Source organism: Gastrolobium bilobum, unplaced genomic scaffold (genome assembly GCF_033153095.1).
Source record: "Gastrolobium bilobum isolate Gb01-03AN ecotype WA unplaced genomic scaffold, APGP_CSIRO_Gbil_v1 utg31796, whole genome shotgun sequence".
NCBI classification, from domain to species: domain Eukaryota; kingdom Viridiplantae; phylum Streptophyta; class Magnoliopsida; order Fabales; family Fabaceae; genus Gastrolobium; species Gastrolobium bilobum.
In genome coordinates this window covers 366,379-385,849 of record NW_026898399.1, presented here as the reverse complement: position 1 = coordinate 385,849, position 19,471 = coordinate 366,379, and the positions used below count along the sequence as shown (strand labels likewise).

General features: G+C 33.9%; 2 protein-coding genes across 2 annotated transcripts; both read left to right on the top strand.

The window, feature by feature from the left end:
* The first annotated feature begins 9,188 nt into the window (after positions 1–9,188).
* LOC133315730 (protein VACUOLELESS GAMETOPHYTES-like) lies at positions 9,189–12,117 on the top strand. The gene is made up of 2 exons (XM_061517391.1): positions 9,189–9,600; positions 11,618–12,117. The coding sequence occupies exons 1-2, from the start codon at positions 9,189–9,191 to the stop codon at positions 12,115–12,117; spliced, it is 912 nt and encodes a 303-aa protein (XP_061373375.1).
* A 3,773-nt stretch (positions 12,118–15,890) lies between these two features.
* Positions 15,891–16,565, top strand: LOC133315728 (pentatricopeptide repeat-containing protein At3g04130, mitochondrial-like). Its single transcript, XM_061517390.1, has one exon. The coding sequence runs from the start codon at positions 15,891–15,893 to the stop codon at positions 16,563–16,565; it is 675 nt and encodes a 224-aa protein (XP_061373374.1).
* The last annotated feature ends 2,906 nt before the right edge of the window (positions 16,566–19,471 follow it).

Genomic DNA, 19,471 nt, shown 5'->3' with positions numbered 1-19,471 from the left:
AAAATACGCGCTTCTGGATTGGGAAGGGAACATAATGTATATTGAAAGTTTTTTTTCCCCTTTCGATCCTTAAAAGATTGAGAAGTACTACTCTCATTTTATATGAGATAATTATATCATTTTCTCTCACTTCGAAAATCGTACCTCTTCTTTTTTCTTTTTCTTTTTTGCTTTTAAATGATGGACCCTACTTGGATTATCTCTGTTACATGAGAGAACTACTCTCATGTAACATGAGAGTAATATTTCCCTAAAAGATTTCTATACTTATTTTAGTGTGACAATAATCTTTTGTTTCAGTGTTGAGAGTCGAGACTACATCTTCTCATATGCTTTTATGCTAACACACATCTTCGTGCAAGAACTTTTTGGCTTGCTGGATATTGACATACCCATTTTTTTGTTCTATCTTATGCTAACTTAATTTCATTAAAAAGGGGGAGGTGGTGAGAATTGAACTCGTTATCTCGTGATCACCTCGGCTCTGATACCATGATAAGTAACTATTTCTCCTAACAACTCAAGCTAGTAAATGATGGGTCTTCAATGGTTTTATATTATATTTCTTTAACACACCCTCACACAAGAGTCCATTGAGCTTAAAGGGTGAATAATGCATGAAGCCTTGTCTACCTGTGCTAAGAAACTTTACAATATTAATTTAATTTTTTTAATAGAATGAGGGGCGATGGTGATAAGCCTTTAATATATTTTATATTATATTTCTCTAACATTCAGACTGGTAAGGTGGATTAATAGGTTAATATGTTAACCAAAGTAGAGCAACTAATATGAGAATAACTAGGTCTTTATAGTTGTTAGTTTAGGGTATTGTATGGTGATTTCCACCATACACTTGAAGAAGAGAAGAGATGGTGTGTGGCCACTTATAAAGAAGGTGCAATGCGTGAAAGGTTAAAGGTCCTCCCACTAAGGCAGGAGCGAAACTTACATTGGTGTTGTGAAAGGTTGCAAAAGATGAGAGGAGACGTAAGTGATTATGCGTTATGAGTCGCACATTGGTTGCCTATATAACTAATGTGAGATTTATAAGGCCTTGAGCACTTTCATCCTTTGAGCTATCTTTTGGGATGGTGACCTCAAGGTTCGTAACAATTAGTGCTTTCATTGAGAGTTGAGGCCACGGAAATGGCTACCTATAGGCTGGATTAAGGTGTCATACCTCCCAAAGAGGTGTTGTACTGAATACTGATAGGTGAGTGAAGCTGCCATCATCGGGTCAATGTCGATAGAGTGAAAGCTGCCGTAGACCTCAGCCCTTAAAGGGGGTAGCAACGTTATGAGTCCCACGTTGGTTGCCTATACAACTAATGTGGAGTTTATAAGGTCTTGACCACTCTCATCCTTTAAGCTAACTTTTGAGGTGGTAACCTTAAGATCCGTAACATTATGCAAGTGATCATGCAAGAGTGCTAAGATGTGATTATCTAGGGAAAGGCACAGATAATTGTAAGAACCCGCACCGTTAATTAAGGAAATTAAGTAATTAATTATGTTAAATTAGGAAATGATTCCATAATTGACCCTAATAATTATTAAGAGGCTTTAATAATTATGATAAGTGATTAAGAATGCTGAAAGTCGCTTTTCGGAAGAAAAGTGCAGATACCGATTCTGCTAGTCGGTATAAATGCGTACCGAAAAAGTATCCCGGAAAATTATATTAAGTGCATGATAATTCCTAGAATAATTTATAGGACTTGTAAAACGAGTTTCAAGTCAAAATAATGAGAACTGATGCCAGAAACTGATATTGGCTATGAAAAGCGCGTACCAGAAAGGTGCTCCGAAAAATATAATAAAAATATGATAATTCTTGTAAAATTGAGTAGGTTAAGAATCCAAAGTTTGGGATTAAAATGCTAAGCGTAGCAATTAAAGTTAATACTGTGTGTTAATTGGTTAAGTGACTATATATACTCATGTTAGGCTCAAAACCCTAGGTAACTATATTTCCTACGTGAGAATTAAGAGTGGCTGACCAGCCTTGAGCCTTGCTTCATGGTCTCTTCACCATTGTGAGGGTTTGTGACCTTTTCTTCTAATTTTTCTTCTCTTTTGTGGAGTAAACACTTGGGTGTGTGATTGGGAGTGAGTATGAGGCTTTGTTTCTGAGTTTTGGTGGTTGTGTTGTGCTTGAGAGGGGGCTGTGTTGGTGGGTTGTAGTGTTGGAGCCTTGGTCTTGGTGGTTGAAGCTCCAAGTGTCCACCTTTGTGAAGATAAACCAAGTCTTGAGCACCATTTTCGTATTCTTTGGAAGTCTGAACCTTGGAGGCAGATTTGAGAGCTCCAAGAGCCTTTCTTCCTCTGTTTTGGACTTTGGTAAGTTGTACCAACCTTGATCATGTGTTTTGATGAGTAAAAGAGGTGTCTTGGTATGTTTGAGGAGTTAAACAAGTAACTAACAGTGGTATGACCCTTAAGCAGTATAAAAATGCATGCTTTAACGAGTTTAAGTGTTAAAAATGGAACCTTGGAAGGATATCTTCGCGAAATGCAGAAACTACATTCTGTCCCGAAATATCTGGATATCTGTCGTGAAATATCCGGATATTGGATATCCGGATATGGGGATCTGGATATCCGGATATTGATATCTGGATATGACCCCGAGGAATATCCGGATATTCTGGGATTTCAAAGAACAGTAGCTGCACTGTTCATACAGTAGGCTATTGGGGGTTTGTGTACCCTAGATTGATGAAGTTGGACTTCTGTAATTAATGAACTAAGTCAGAATCATGTGATTAAGGGCTTGTGGCTTTGTTAGAAGCCTTAAGACGTAAAACGTAAAAGAAAGACGTTGTCTTTAAGTGTATGCTTGTAGAGTTTGATTAATGATGTATTATTGGTCCATAACAGATTGTGATACTGCTGTGTTTGGGCTTTGAGATTGTGGACTCTTGGCATGGATAGCTAGCTTGCAAGGTAAGCTTTCGTGTCCTCGGTTTAGCCATGTTGTGGTTCCACCATGTCCCATGGGGGTATGGTTATATGCAGGTTGTGTTACATGCTTTTGATGTTTTGGAAATGCTATTGAGCTGTTATATGCTAGTGCCTTTATGATATGCATGTGGTGTTCCACCTATATGGTAAGCCTGAGTACGTGGTACATACAATATGGTGAGGCTGTGGGTGAGGTGCAAGAGGTGTTCCTTGTACTACATGTAGGTATAGACGTATTCCTGCATTTCTCTTGCCAGTAGAATAGTATTGACACACATGGCATGAGTATCTGTTGCACTGCATAGTTTTGGAACTTATATTGATATAAATACTTTTAGAACTTATATTGCACATGTAAGTGAGCTTGGGGTGGAAGATCCTTGAGGACCCCTTGTCTTACTGAGATTTCTGGTTTAGAGATCTCACCCCACGTTTGGGGAATGCTTATTTCAGGTTCAGGTAATATTGGGGTTGAGACCTCAGGCGGCAGGAGGCCGGAGCTGAGTTAGATATTGCTGTTATTATATGTTGACTTGTTGGATGCTGGTTATGCATGTTGTTTTATGCTTTTAGCTTCATTTATGATTTTGGATTATCTTGTTGAGACGCTGTTGATTTGGTGAGCATGAGAATTGTCCATGCCACATAGACTTGTTATGTCTTGTTTTATTTGGAGTTGTAATAACGTTTCAGGATTATTGTCCGGGCTACGAGTTGTAAACCCGTGATGTTAGATACTCACTCTATTTATATATTGAGGTATTTCAGTTAGATGTCTTTGCAATTTACATACAGGTGATATTTTATGAAATTGAGTAAGTAATTAACTTGGCTAAGTATAATGACGTCATAATTGAAAAGAAAAAGATATTCTGCATTTTCAATTAAGCGCAGCTTAATACGATAGTATGATAACATTACCGGGTATACACTGGGTGTTACAATAATCTTTGATTTGATTGCTTTATTTTGAGTAAATGCGGGGAATGAGTGGTTTAAGGAGCTCAATCCACTGGTCCATAACACATCCCCTAACGTTTAAGCTCACGCTTACTAATATTGAGTACCCAATTGAGGTATTTTTCTAGCTTAAAAGGAGAATTTTATAATAAATTTGTGTTTATAAACTCTTCGGAGAAACTTTTCTTTAAGAGGTATGTCAACTTTTTCGAAGTCTTTATATTTATTTTTTAGCTTTGCCTTTATTCTAAATTTGTGTTTATAAATTTTACCCTCTACTGATGTCGCACATAAAAAAGTGACTAAATAAAAAGTTAAGATTTAACAAAAGAAAAATCTCCCGGTTCTTAATTCATATTATCAAAATAACAAAATATTCAGCTCCTATAATAAATGTCTTAAACACCCTTTTATAAACTAATTACAAATCAATTCAAGATCCTAATTCCTGAGAGTGAAACTCTTAGGGAGAGTGGAGAGGATCAAAGCCGAAATTAAATTAGTGGGACCCATTAGGGCTTCCGACTCTGGTTTCAAATTCTACAAATAAGGAAAGTTCATAAAGATAAACACAAGTCCTAAAAAAAATGAAAATATCTAAAAATAAAGATAATTGATTATAATCAACCTATTATCTGATAATTTTAAATTCAAAATACGTCTCAAATCTTAAACTTCAAATCAAGAAAAAAATGTTGTTTTTAAATTTTTACCGAATAAATTAGAATCAAATTTGCTGCTTTGTTTGAATTGGGATTTGGTTGTAATATATGTTAAATTTAAAATTACTCTTTCTTTAAAATAGTAGGGACCATTTGTAATGGGTTAACTCTAAATGCATCATCACCCTAATAATAGATCATTCAATGTTCTCTCCCCTCCAAAATGCTGAGAATATCGCCCAAAGAATGTTTGTTGCATAAGGAGATTTTGTTATTGGATTTGCAATTTCTAGATTCTGATACTTTTTTCGGCTACAATATCTTGACATATTTATTTGAGAATTCACAAATTTCCTTTTAAGTTTCCCTCCCTTTTTCCACGTAAATAGTTGACAATAAATTCTAATAAAGGATTGTAATTGATTTTGTTATCTTTTATCCTTTACTGGTATGTGTAGGGTTTTTTTCCAGCCATACTAGTGCTTACCGATAATAAGTTTTTCATTTTTTGAGTATAAATATTTTTGAAAGAAGCTTTCTTCTAATAAAAAAGTTTTGTTCATTCTTAGATCTATTATTTCCTTTAAAACCTTTGTATTTTATTTTTCATCATATTCTTGTTTGGGATAGGTTATATTTACCTCTCTTTTTTCTTACCATAAATATTGTTATCATTTGATCAAAACCAAATCAATGACTCTCACTTGATCCTATTTTGTAACCGTTGATTTTATTTTGATTTAACGATAACAACATTGGTTGTAAAAGCGCTACTAGAAAATTTGACAAGGGAGACAAAATTCCGCGAGGGAAAAATTTCGTTGCAATTTGCGATGGATAACAAATTGCGATAAGGCCAAAATTCTGCCATGAATAATCCATCGTAGATTTCGTCGCAGTAATGACGCAAGTCCATCACAAATTGCAATGTAACGGAATTACGTCGCAACTTTGGGATAATTATGTAAAGGAAAGATGGCTAAACAATCACACAAAAGGGGGTGCATTGTGTGTAACTTCTTTTGCAAGAAACAATGTAAATCAATACCCTTTACAAGAAAAATCAACCCAAACAAAATTCAAATAGCATAATAGCAATTCTCAACCCTTAAACAGAATTAAAACAACATGTATAACATGCAATTCGAGTTATATACAGCGGAATCAAAAAGAGTTAAGGAAAAAAAAAAAAAACCCTGAATTTATCCTGGTTCACCATCTATCCATGTAAGAGTTACATCCAGACTGATGCCGATCGTTTCACTATCATCAAGCTTTCAACAGGTGCTTGAAAAACCACAATACAAAGGATTTTACAAGAATTTTGATCCAATCTTGATCAATCTCAACTTATATCCCTATAGGGTCACTCTAAATCTCCAAAATGAATTGCAACAGTCCAATTCGTCAAAACAGATATAGGGCAACCTCCCTATGTTCAGAATTACAAAACCAATTAGAAAAATATTAAAAAACAAATGAGATATTGAGTTTCTTCTCAAGGATATGCAAAATGAGCCTTACAGGGTTCAATTCTTTGATTCTCACATTCTGGTGTTTCTTAATGTTAATTCTTTGTTCAGAACCCCTAAAGAATGTTTATATAGGTGCCCAATTGAGTTACCGGTTGTTTATAGTCGTTGGACAACTAATTATTTAAATTACTTATGCTTTAAGTCACTTATAACATATAGTAATTAATTACTTTTCGTGGGGTAATCGATTACTTCTTCAAAGCCATGAGGTAATCGATTACTATTCTTCATGGTAATCGATTGCTTCTTTAAGCAGCTCAGGTAATCAATTACTCTCCAAAAGTATTTGATTACTTTATATTATAAACCCATTTTCCTGATGGTTTTTCGATCTAAATTAATCTTAGTGACTTCTAAATGATTTCTAGTGACATCTAGCATATGTATGATCATGTCTCACACTTATATAACAACTCTTCATGTGTGTGATCTTGTTTGCATGATTTAAGTTTATGTGTCACTAACGTATGAGTTTATGCTTACTATATGCAACCTTCAGGTTAAAGCCCAATAAACTCAATCTCAAACTTCCTTAGACTCTAAAACAACATTACAAACAGTAAACACGAGTCTTCATACTTTGAGTCTTGTAGTTGCCTTCTTTAAGATTTAATCCTTTGACTTCTAGTTTGACCTTGCTAATTTGAATAGTCCTTCCATATATGCACTATGCTTTGGTCTTCTTGCATCAATTTTGACTTGTTGTCATGCCTTTCATATTTTACTTTCCATGTTAAGCTCATTAGTGCTTTGTAGGTGCTTTGTTATCATCATAACATCATTTGCATCTTCATTACTTATGGTTCAACAATCTCTCTCTTTTTGATGATGACAAACATTTCATTGAGAAATAGGGTTAGTAGCATAAGAAATCAACATTAAATTCCCCCTAACTATATGATCCCTCTTACTAAATTACTTGGAGATAAAAAGTGAACAATTTCCATAAAAAGTCAACATTTTCTCCCCGTTTTAGAAAACAATAAAGGAAACATAAAGTAATCTAAATTTCTCAATCTCAACATATTTTTCCATTTTTTAACAACATCAAAAAGTGCTTAAATATGAATGACATAAAGGATCAAAAGGTCAACTTAAAGTCAAACTAAGTTCATATTTTCCAAAATTTTGCATCAAAGTAATGAAATACACCTTAAAATGACTCAAAAATAGTAATAAAAACTAATTTGACAGTATTTACTGAAATGGCATTCAATAAAAAAATGACTAATATTGGTGCTATGACATTAAAGTAGTACTAATAATAATCAAAATATTTTCATATGGTATCAAATCATCAAATTAAGGTATTAAAGCATTAAAGCAATAATCTATATCCATTGAACAAATGCTAAACATCAAACCATAAGCATCAAGTTAGATGGTTAAAAATTCCAAGTTCCAATTTCAACTTCTCAAATTGATCTTTAGGCAAAGGCTTAGTGAAAATATGCGCTAATTGAGCATGTGATTCCACAAATTTGATATTGAGATCTCCTTTAAGAACATGATTTCTAATGAAATGATGTCTAATATCTATGTGCTTTGTCCTTGAATGCATGACAGGATTCCTTGTTAAATTGATTGCACTAGTGTTATCACATTTAATTGGTATATGAGTGAGGGACAAGTCATAGTCTTAAAGTTGTTGCTTCATCCACAAGTCTTGCAACACAACTACCGACGACTACATATTCCGCTTTGGCGGTTGATAAAGCAACACTTGTTTTTTGCTATGCCAAGAGACTTAAAATTGATCTTATGTTCTGCTTACCGGTGGCTACATATTCCGCTTCGGCGGTATACATAACCTCCCCCAAAGTAATAAATATTCCTGATATCCCTTATTGTAATTTTAATTAAAATCAAACTTATGAAAGTTATTTTTACCAAACAACTTATTTTTAGTTTGATCTTTAAAATAAATTTTAAATTAAAAATTTTATATGATCACCAAACAATTTTTGTATTTTAAACCTATTTTTTTAGCTTTAAATTAAAAGTGACTTTTAGTTTAAAAAAAAGTTGCACAAAACATGCTCCGAAAATATTCGTTAAATGTTAAGCTAAAGCTTATATTTCCATTGAGTTACTCCTTGCGGATATTATACATTGAGAGTTTTAAACATATTCTATATTTTGTTGGTATCTATTTTATTTTATTTTTACTATGACAAACTTAGCATTTTTATTAGATTGTCTGCCTATATATTTTATACATTTGGATTAAGCTTAAGTGAAGATTAAAGATACATTTTAAAATTTTTTGTTTTAGTTTATGAATATTCTTAAAGCACCAAAAACTTAATCATCAATGTAATTATATATAGGAGACCAAAATAAAAAATTTAATAGGTTCTTTTTAAAGTTATTTTAGCTTCTTTTAGGGGAGGAACTTAAATTTTTACTTTAATGTTCTGTTTTTTTTTTTTAATAAATAGAAAAAATTCCAGTTCAAAATAAATAAATAAATAAATCTCAACTAAAAGAGAGGATGTTATCAACTAATTATAGGGACAAAATTGAAAAATAAATAAAATAAAGATGTGACTGTGACACAAGATTTGAGTCCATAAGGTCATAAGGATTAGACAGGTCCACAAGACCGAAGGAGAAGAACAAGTTACAGGGTAGCACGAGGTGGCAGAAGCACCAATAAATCTTTGTATTGCACCAAAAATTCAGTACATTCCACTAATATGAATATTATATATCAGTTAAAGTTTTTTTTTTTCTGTCAAATTTTTTCTTTCTCATATGATATGTAATGCTTTCATTAATGAGATGCACTGAATCTTAGTGCAAGAGTAGCACAAAAAATTTATGCGAGAAACACAAAGCATCATAAACAAAACATACACATGCAAGATGCCTTGATGCGTATAGCATCCTCTTTCCAATAATGAATTATATGAATAGTGTGACTCATGTACCTCAATATATATTCTCCACAATGTCTAGCCATTTTCTATAATACACACACAGAGACACAACAAAGAAATAGAGTTTGGAATAGCTAGCAGGGTGTGAAACTGAAACAGTAATTTATAAAACCATTTGAGTGATGATGATGAAGCAAAAACAAGTGAAGAAAACAAGAACCTTGCCACTGCAAAATTCTCCACCACCACCATCCGTGGAATACCAATACCCATCACCTAATAGTGATCAATATTATTCCACAGCCACTACTTTTGTCACCAAAAAGTCACCTACTCAAGTGGAATTCCCTACCTCACCACAACTCATATTTGGTGAAGAAATCATTCACTGCAGTCACCCACAACACCCTTTGTTAATGATTGACATCAAAGACCTCTTTACTTGCACAGGATGCAAGGAATATGGTTCTGGCAAGAGGTTTGTTTGTCAACAATGTGATTTTCAGCTTCATGATTTCTGTGCCATGGCTCCTCCTGCCCTTAAGGCTCATCCTTTGCACTCCCAACACCCAATGTTGTTCCATTCCAAACCAGGTAATTAATTACTACCTTCTCCCTTCCTCTCTAGGTATATATTCACTTACTGTTACTCCATCCATGTACACTGACATCATTCTTTTTTTATATAGAATATAAATTTTACCAATTTGACAATTCTTTTTTTATTTTTTTTTTGGTAAATACCAATTTGACAATTCAATCATATGATATTATTGTAATAATTATGTAAATTAAATTTGAGATCAATTGCATATATTCATGAGTATATGATTAAATAGTTTTGTATTTATTTTAATAAACATATTATAGTTTTTATAATATAATATGGTTTAAAAACCATATTATATATAAAATAACTAAATTAACCCGATTCATATTTGAAATTTATGAAAGTTTATGAATTTAGTATATCTCATGAATTTTTTTAATCCAACGGCTATAAAAAAAGTTTTTGAAAATTTTAAGTATACCATTTTTAGAATAGGTGATATATATGTTTTTGTGCATGTGTAACACTAATGGGGGGTTTGGCTCTCCTTAAAATATTTCAAAATCCAATATTTTTCATATAATTTTTTTAAAAAAAATTCATTATACATGGCCTCACCTTAAACTGTGATTATTTTAATTGTCGATCGCTGATATTAATAAGGCTAAACCTCAGCTATTTAAAACAGTTGATTGATCAGTTGTAAGGATAAAAATATTTCTGTTATCAAAAAAAAAAAAAAAAATATTTCACTTGAAATTTGGAAAGTGGTAGAGCCTGAACTAACTTTTTGAGGAAACCATAATAAATATTCAATACATAAATTAAGTTTGTCGCACATATATTTTTTAATATATTTCTGCTTAAAGAAAAAGTAATAAATACCTAAAATTTAACTTGAATTACCACACAAATTTCACAAAGAAAATAATATAAAAAAACCAAACTTACCTTAAAGTTCTTAAAGTAATATAAAAAAAGACTATAGAATCTCACTACTGTAATAAATATTTTGCGTTTGTAGTAATTTTTTCTTAAAAAAATGAGATTACCCCAAGGGGTGGCGTTTATTTCAAAATTTTCCTATGCTTGGCAAACTGGATAAGCCAGGTTTGGTAGAGAGATTTTGAATTTTTCCCCAAGCACCACAGATGCATAGCATTTGAGAATTGCATGCAAAAATTACTGTTCAAAAAGACAATTTAGAGATGATATTTTAGTTGACCAGCTAAATGGGTAAAGTAGGGGACCAAGGATACAGACTAAAATATCCTCATCAAATTTTAAAAAGAGAGGGTATTTTAAAATATTTAATCAATTATCTCATTAATATTTTACCTTTAACCAAACATACACTCAGAAAATTTAACCCAATTTCTCTGGTAACATTTTAACATATCAAACAACTTTTTTCAAACTTTTCTACTAAAATCACTTTCCAATAATATTCCTAGTAATTCTATTTTCTTGGTGAAATTTTTTTTCTCCCGATCCAAACACTCCCGGTGAAAAGACTTCAGACTTAAATAATGTAAATTGTCAAATCAATTCATTATATACTATCTTTTTTAAATTTTTTTCTAGCTAGGATGGCGCCATTCATTTAGATAAAATTAATCCCTTTTGCGGGATAAGGATTTTATCATTGGCCCCAAAGTGCTTCGCCGAGGAATCGATCCACTTCAAAGTTACATTTGTTATTACGATTAATGAGAGGAGTTAACTATTACAAATATTTTTTTAGGAAGGGACTAACTATTAACACTAATAATATATTATTATTAAAAAATATTATTTTATACATATAATAATAAAAAAATAAATGATTATGTTGCCTATCTATTTAATCTTCATACTCTTATTACCTTTTTATCACCGTAGATTATATTCAAATCAACTGTATCAAATATAATGAAATTAACTATATTAATAATTATGTGAGATACCAAAATCATTAAATAATATAATAACATATAGTTTATTAGATATAAATATATAATATATAGTTTTTCATTAAGAGTACTACACCTAAATTAAATTCTATGTATATATTGACTTCAGGGAAAAGCGGGATGGCTAAATCGAAATGCGACGTTTGTGGGAAACCGACAAAAGGTTTTGCCTTCTTATGCATTGCATGTGCGTTTCAGATGCATCCATGCTGTGCTATGCTCAACACAGAAATTGAATATGCACCACATCCACACACACTCAGAGTCATGCCAACCACCCCCGTGACCACAACACCATCAAGTGGAGATTCTGGTGGCGTTGTTTGTGGTGAGTGCAAGAAGAGAAGGTCAGGGAAAGTGTACCGTTGCACTGTTTGTGATTACCATCTTCATGCAGTTTGTGCAAAGAGCAAGATTAATGGGCTCCAAGCTAATGGCATTAAGCCACCTCAAAAACCAAGCATGCTTGCTGCTGCTGCTAAAGTTGCTTCCCAAGTTGTTATTGAATTCATTGGAGGCATCGTTGAGGGTATTGGAGAAAGTGTTGGTGATGTTATTGTTCAAAACATTGTCAAAGGAAGTTCCTCTGCTACTACTGGACCTCGCTAAATAATAATGGCAATTAATTAATTATCTCTTTCTAATTAACATAATCTCAATTACATGAAAATTCTCTCAGCCATTAATTAAAATAATTATTTTCTGTTAAATGGATCAATGATTGAGATTTTTTTATATGACGTGATCATATTAGAAAGAAACATTAGAGGGTCGTTCTCATAAATAATTAATAATCATTCATAATGCATATACAGCTGCCTCTGCAACAACAACTCTTGTATGTGCTCAACTGCTGGTGATCTCTGCTCTATCTAGCTCCATTGAATGTACGCATATATATTAATTGTATATCATTAATTTGTGCAACTATTTATATCTTTGATTTTATTATGTATTTTGTTTTGGCTTGATGGAGGGAGGTAAAAATGGTTGTTAGGCTGTGCTTCATATTTAAGTTTTTCCTGGTTAAAGTGTTTGTTGTATATGTGTGCAAATTGTAAAATTTAATATATGTAATGCACGTATTTGTTAATATTGCTTCTTTCCGTATTAGTAATGAGTTTATTAACTCTCTAAGATCTACGGTGAGAATCTATGAAGCACCGATACTTCAAAAATCCTAACGTGTCGTATCTGACACTCTTCGACACTCCGACACTCCAACATGCATTATAGAAATTCAAAAAAAGGTTCAAAGGTTACGTTGCGTTGAGTTTTTATTTCTAACTATTAGATTTGTTGGATTACGATTACCATTTTATTGAGTTTAATATAAATATTTGGGATATCTTATGTTTCTTTGCAAAATTGATAAATATTATAAGTTTAGTTTCATTTTTTTGTTAAATTATTGAATATTAAATATAATATACACTACATAAATTAAAAATATTATTTAATATCAAAACGTGTCCTAACGTGTCAAAATCTAACATTTTTTAAAATTAACGTGTCAGAGTGTCGTGTCGTATCGTGTCACGTGTCCAATGTCCGTATCGGTGCTACATAGGTGAGAATTCATGTAAGCGGATATATCTAGTTGAGGTACATGTAATCAATTCGAACACGACATGAATAAATATGTTAAAATATCTTTTAATACAAACACAATTTATATATTATATATATGGGACGACACGACACAACATAAATAATTCAACTTGAAAATTGTATATTCTCGTCACTAACTTACATGGGTTGACATAATGTGACATAAACAACTTGTGTGTTGTATGAAAATGATGTAAATAATAGTTCTGGATGGTTTTCATAGCCTATATATTGGAGCCTATATATTGGGTCGCGCTGCAAGGACCCATCAATGCCTCCCTATAATGAGCACATTGACCTTACCATAGGAGATCCCTCACTCCCGTGCATAGCTCATCATTGCATATGCACGATGGTGAAGCAACCCTTCATTGCACTAGCGAGTAATTGGCTAATGGTTAGGCTCACACCTCCTCATTAAGGAATATTTCCCGTCTATATATATATATATATGGGTTTTCATTTTATCTTTTAACATAACACAACAAACTTTCCTACTCTCACAACATTTTGTGGGGCCCACACTTTTTAAAACAAAAAAATAAATAAAAAATTAAGGCACGCAAAACGAATCTCTATAACATTACACAATAACTTTTCCTACAACATAACTCTTATAAAACCCTATATATATATATATATATATATACCTTTTCTCCCATCAAAAAGGTATTTTATATTCTACATTTTTATGAACTATTACTTTGCCAGATTTTAGAGCCATCGTGGCCTATACATATTTCCTTTTTTTTTTTAGCTTCCTTCGAGACTGCACTCAAGATAACTCTTCAAGAACTTTGGTCTATACCATTGCCTGCTTAAGCACCCACACATTGAGATACTCAGCTCCTTGAGTGATATATCTCTGGTATTACATGAGTAGGTACTTATTTACTCAAAAAAAATGGGACTTAGATAGCAATAACCATAAAATGGTAGATAAAATGGGTAAAGTCAATTCCATTAATACTTTTTTCTTCTTGGACAATTTAACAAGAAAAAACAAAAAATAAACTAGGACACACATTCTTGGAGACCCACTCCCATAGCATCAGTGACCAAGAGACTCAAACATCCATCTGAAGGAGTAACGAACTCTTGCACGCCCCAATCCTGATCACTTGTTCCGTTCACAAGGGATACGAGTGATGACAGGGAAGTTGCAAACCCAAAAGGAATCCCCATAGTTCCGCAGACAGGGAATTTCCATACCCAAGCCTCTTGTAAAAGCTGAGGATCTAGTGGTCAGAACTATTCATTTAAGACCCCACCACAACTGGAGTATTGGTCTTGAGACTTGTAGAAGCCATCAACGTTGATCTTATTCCATCCGTCTGGAGGAAACACCCAATTGATATAGTGTTCTGTCCTAGGAGCATTTCTCCAACCTGTCAGTTGCAGCAGTTCATTTGAGGAATACACATGTCACAAAAATAGATATGGACTTACGAACAATGCTATAATCCGTAGATGATCAATTTTCAAACACAAATTGGTTCCTATCCTTCTATATATGCCATGCCAACACACAATACGAAAGACCAGCAGCGGCGAGTCTGTAAAAAATCAATTCAACTCAAAACAGCCCCTAGCCCGCAGGCTCGGCCCTACAGCCCCAATCTTTAGCCCCTTTTTTTTAGCCTACATATAAGAGGGTTATTTTTTACCCTAACCCCATTAACCCTCATTTCTTTTGGGTTAGGATGGGGTTAACCACCAGCCAGCTCACTCTTTTTTTTTTCTAAACCCTAAAACCCCAATTTCTCATTTCTCTCTCTTTCATGGTTTTCTTCTTCCGATTTCTTCGAAAGATCTCATCCATCAGGCCGAGCCACCACGAACCAACCTCCGCCACAACTCTTTCTTCGGGAAACACCATGGTGGTGAGTCCCTAATCTCCTTTTCTTATTTTCAGCAATTCATTCAATTCCATGCATAAAACCCTCTGTATTTTTTTTTGTTCTGTATTTTTCTTTTTCTCCTTTTTTAAGTTTAGACTGTTAGTATAGCGGCATATCTAGATTTTGCTCCTTGTTAGAATCCTTTTTTTTCATTTTTGTTTCTGTGATTTCCTGCATTGAGTTCAATTTTTAGTTTTATTTCATTCAAACTTGATGAAACTACCAAAAAATGGAAAACTTAACTTACATAGCTGTATTATGGTTCAATATATATGGCTATATAAATTGCTCACATAAGATGTCAGTTCTCATTGACAAGTTGCTCAAAGACTCGGTGCTATTTTTTTTTCTGTGTGATTATATTGTGAAGCATTCAGTTCCTAATTATCACCACCTATGGCTCTTTTCATGACCATGGTTTTTTCGAAATTTACTGAAGCCATCCCCAATGCAGTCAATGTTTTGTGCCACTCTCCGTTATTCCTTTTGCATATGTTGTCGCCCTTGTGTTGAAAGTTATTCCACCATCTAGAGGTGGCAAAGTGGGCGGCCCGCCCCGCCCCGCCAAAAAATGAGTCAGCCCGCCCCGCCCCGTTTGGCGGGTTGGGCGGGTTGGCCCGCCAGCCCGAGCCTATTTTTCACTGACCCACCTTGGCCCGCCTATGCCCGCCATCAACCCGCCAAAAAATGAGCCTGCCCCGTCCCGCCTCGCTTTTGAGATGGGTTGAAAAACTCAGCCCACCCCGCCCCATTTGACGAGTTGGGCGGGTTGGCCCGCCGAGCCGAGCCCGTTTTGCCGGCTCTACCACCATCATTCAATGTTATTGTCAAGAACAGAATTTTAACAGGGTCTATAAGCTTCTTGATGAAATGCAAGCTCAAGATTGCTCTGCAAATGTGGTCACTTTTACTACCATCATGTGTGCACTAGCAAAGGCTGGAAAATTTGAGGAAGCTTTGCAAGTTGTTGAGAGAATGAGGTCGAATGGATGTAGGCCTGATACACTTTTCTACAATTCATTCATTTATACATTAGGTAGAGCAGGCAGAATAGATAATGCTACCTATGTTTTCAAAGTGGAGATGCCTAAGGCTGGTGTTGCCCCAAATGCATCCACCTATAATTCAGTGATTTCTATGTATTGTCATTATGCACAAGAAAACAGAGCTTTTGACATACTGAAGGAGATGGAAGATTCAGGCCTCTGTAAGCCTCATGTTCAGACTTACCACCCATTGATCAAGTCATGCTTTAAAACTAGAAAAATAGATACTTGGTTGAATGATATATTAAATGGAATGGTTAATAAACATCATATTGGTCTTGATGTTTCAACCTATACTTTGCTAATTCACGGGCTTTGTAGAGCAGATAGATGCAAGTGGGTTTACTCTCTGTTTGAGGAGATGATTGATCAAGATATTGTGCCTAGATACAGAACTTGTCGTTTGCTATTGGAAGAAATCAAACAGAAAAATATGTATCAAGCTGCTGAGAAAATTAAAGATCTTATGAAGAAACTGGACAGTGTTGTTAAAATATAGTTGATTTTTGGCCCGCGGGCTGGCCCTAACCCGTGGGGTTATATGATTTTTTGGCCCATGCAGGCTCTATGATATGCGGGCTTTTTGGCCCCGTGGGCCTTTTGGCCCTGGCCCGTGCGGGCAAGGGCCTAACGGGCCGGGCTGGCCCATTTTGACAGCTCTAAACACATCCCCTCACGCAGGAGCCTTTTAGACTTGAGGTGTGAATATTGCACAGTCTCAATTTTTTTGGTTTTACCTTGTACTTATTTAATTCCACTTGAAAATGAGGTAGTGAGGATTAAACTTGTGACCATGTGATCACTAAAGCTCTAATATCATATAAAGAATCACTTCAACTCAAAACTTTAAGATTTTAGGTTGAATTGGTTCTTTACAGCGAATGTCTATTCTCCGCTCCCATGTTTGTAGGTGTCGACATTGTTGAAATGAGATAATATTTGTTGAACTGTACAATTGTTGAAATTTTTATCATTGATTACACAGTTATATAATCATAAGAGATTTGTATTAAATAGATTATTTTCCTTATTTGCAGTTGATTGACATAATCATAGGAGATTTGTATTAAATAGAAATAGTAATATGTTATTTCATTTCCTTATTTGTAGTTGATTGACAGCTAATTTGTAATGGACCTAGAGTCCCTATTTATGTATATAATTACCCATGTAGAGGAAGAATAAACATGTAGGAAAATATTCATTAGATGACACCATTGTTTTGACATTGTATCAGTTGTGTTCTGATCCAGGAACCTATTTTCATTAAAACTCCCACATCGTATTCTTTTTCTTTTACTCAATATCAATTTGCCTGACCCGAATTTCTTTTTCCTGTTACCCATTTTGAATTTCTCTTTTCCCATGAACAATCCCAAAACCTCCTCTAAATCTTTAGCCTTGCTGGCCCATAATTCTCGCACTGGACAACTTCCTCAGTTCGAAAAATCTCGCGCAGAGCATCTCTCTAGTTGTAAATTCTCCTTGGTTTGCTTTTATTGTGGTGATTCTGGTCATTCTAAACAAATGTGTTATGAGTTGATTGAGTATCCTGAATGGTGGAATTTCAATTAATTCCCCGGAAGAAAATACCTGCCAAAGCCATGACCATTGTCTCCGCTAGAGATGCTCCTGTCCCTGCTGCCAATTTTACTCAATCCGGTATTTTTGGTAAGTCTCTTGCTTTCTTTACATTGTCAAACAACAGTATTTGGATAATTGACAAAGGTGCTTCTGATCATATGATTAAAGATTCTTCCCAGTTGTTCAATCTCTGTAATTCTTTCGAATCCGTTATTTCCACTTCCAATGGAGGTACCTCAAAAATTACTGGTCAAGGATCCTTAACCCTTTCTGATAGCTTATTTCTAGACTCTGTGTTGGTTGTACCCTCTCTTGAATATAACTTACTCTCTGTCAGTGTAACACCCTAAAATTTCTAACAATTTTAACAACAATAAAATATTCCTATAATAGAGAAATTCTCAAACAAAACAACATTTAATTATTTATTAAGATCTTATAACTATTGCGGAAGCTAATCTAAAACTAATTTGGGGAATTGTTATCGCTGCACCTGTACAGGGACACGTGCAAGTCTAACTTTATTACATTAAAATAAAACCAAAAACTAAAGTTTAACTGAAAGAAACATGTCTTATATATTTATTGAAACTCATAAAAGTCTTTAAACTCTAGAGCTAGCTAGAAATATATGAGTTGTTATCCTCACTGCCCAGTGCCCACTGCTAGCCCCATCCTTTGGAACCTGTTTCACTGAAAGTCTGCTCTCCCGAAGGATCATTGCAGTCAAACAAACACAAACACAAAAGTCAGCAGAGCAGGTAATCTTAATCAAAAATAAATATATAACTCAATATAAAAGATGTAATCAAATAATAATTTGACTCAAATAATAATTTAATATTCATGAATTATCTTTATTAAATTATTTTAGTGGGAAGAGAACCATAGACCCGGGAAACCCTACCAGTCTACCATGTGACCCAAGAAACTCTGCCAGTCACAAATAATCAAATAGGTCATTATCAAAACATCTCTTCCTAGTATGTACACCTTTTCCCAAAGTTGCTACTAGTATCTCGGAAAACACTGCCAAACACTACTTTGGGAAGAACGGATAATATCTGTTCACATCGTATAAATATATTGGAGGCATAAAGCCCAAAGGTTGTGTTCATCACTTTAGGAGGTACCATCCCAAAGCTATCCTCTCACTAATTAATTAATTACAATCACACACAATCATCAAAATTCAATCATGTCACAATTATCATATTTGAAATTTTCTTCTTTCAATATGTCAGTTGCTCAAGGTCATCATAACTTTCCATACTATTCAAGAGTATTAAAATATTCAAAATAAAGTTCAACTCATATCCATTATCATAATCCAAATGTCTATCATCATAATTTATAGGGTATCAAAATCAATTTCCATAATTATTCAATAGGACTCATATCGCACATATATCGCACAAAATCAATTTTTCATCATTTTATCAAAGGTAAAATTTATATTATCATTTGTTATCTATCACCATCAAAGTATTAAGTTTATTCCCAAACATATTGCTCACATAATAAATTTTTCCATAGAAAGTAAAACCCAGCATAGTTGGTAGATAGCTGGGTTCCTTAAGCATGCTGATAGGGGTTCGATCCCTGACCGTGCGTATGGAAACGGCTTTGTTGGGAGAGGTTTACCCACTTAATGTGATCTCCCGCCTCGAAAGGATTAGTCTTCGGCTGTCGACTGGAGGATACCTTGGGAAACCAAAAAAAAAAACCAATAAAGTTCCCTAATAATACTCATTTAATTAATCCTATAAATTTCTAGGGTTAAACCCAACAAGTTCTCAAATAATATACTAAATTTATAAA

Coding starts and splice junctions, on each gene's coding strand:
- LOC133315730 (XM_061517391.1), top strand. CDS start 9,189: ATGATGATGAAGCAAAAACAAGTGAAGAAAACAAGAACCTTGCCACTG. Junction 9,601..11,617: donor GTTGTTCCATTCCAAACCAG/GTAATTAATTAC, acceptor TATTGACTTCAG/GGAAAAGCGGGATGGCTAAA.
- LOC133315728 (XM_061517390.1), top strand. CDS start 15,891: ATGCAAGCTCAAGATTGCTCTGCAAATGTGGTCACTTTTACTACCATC.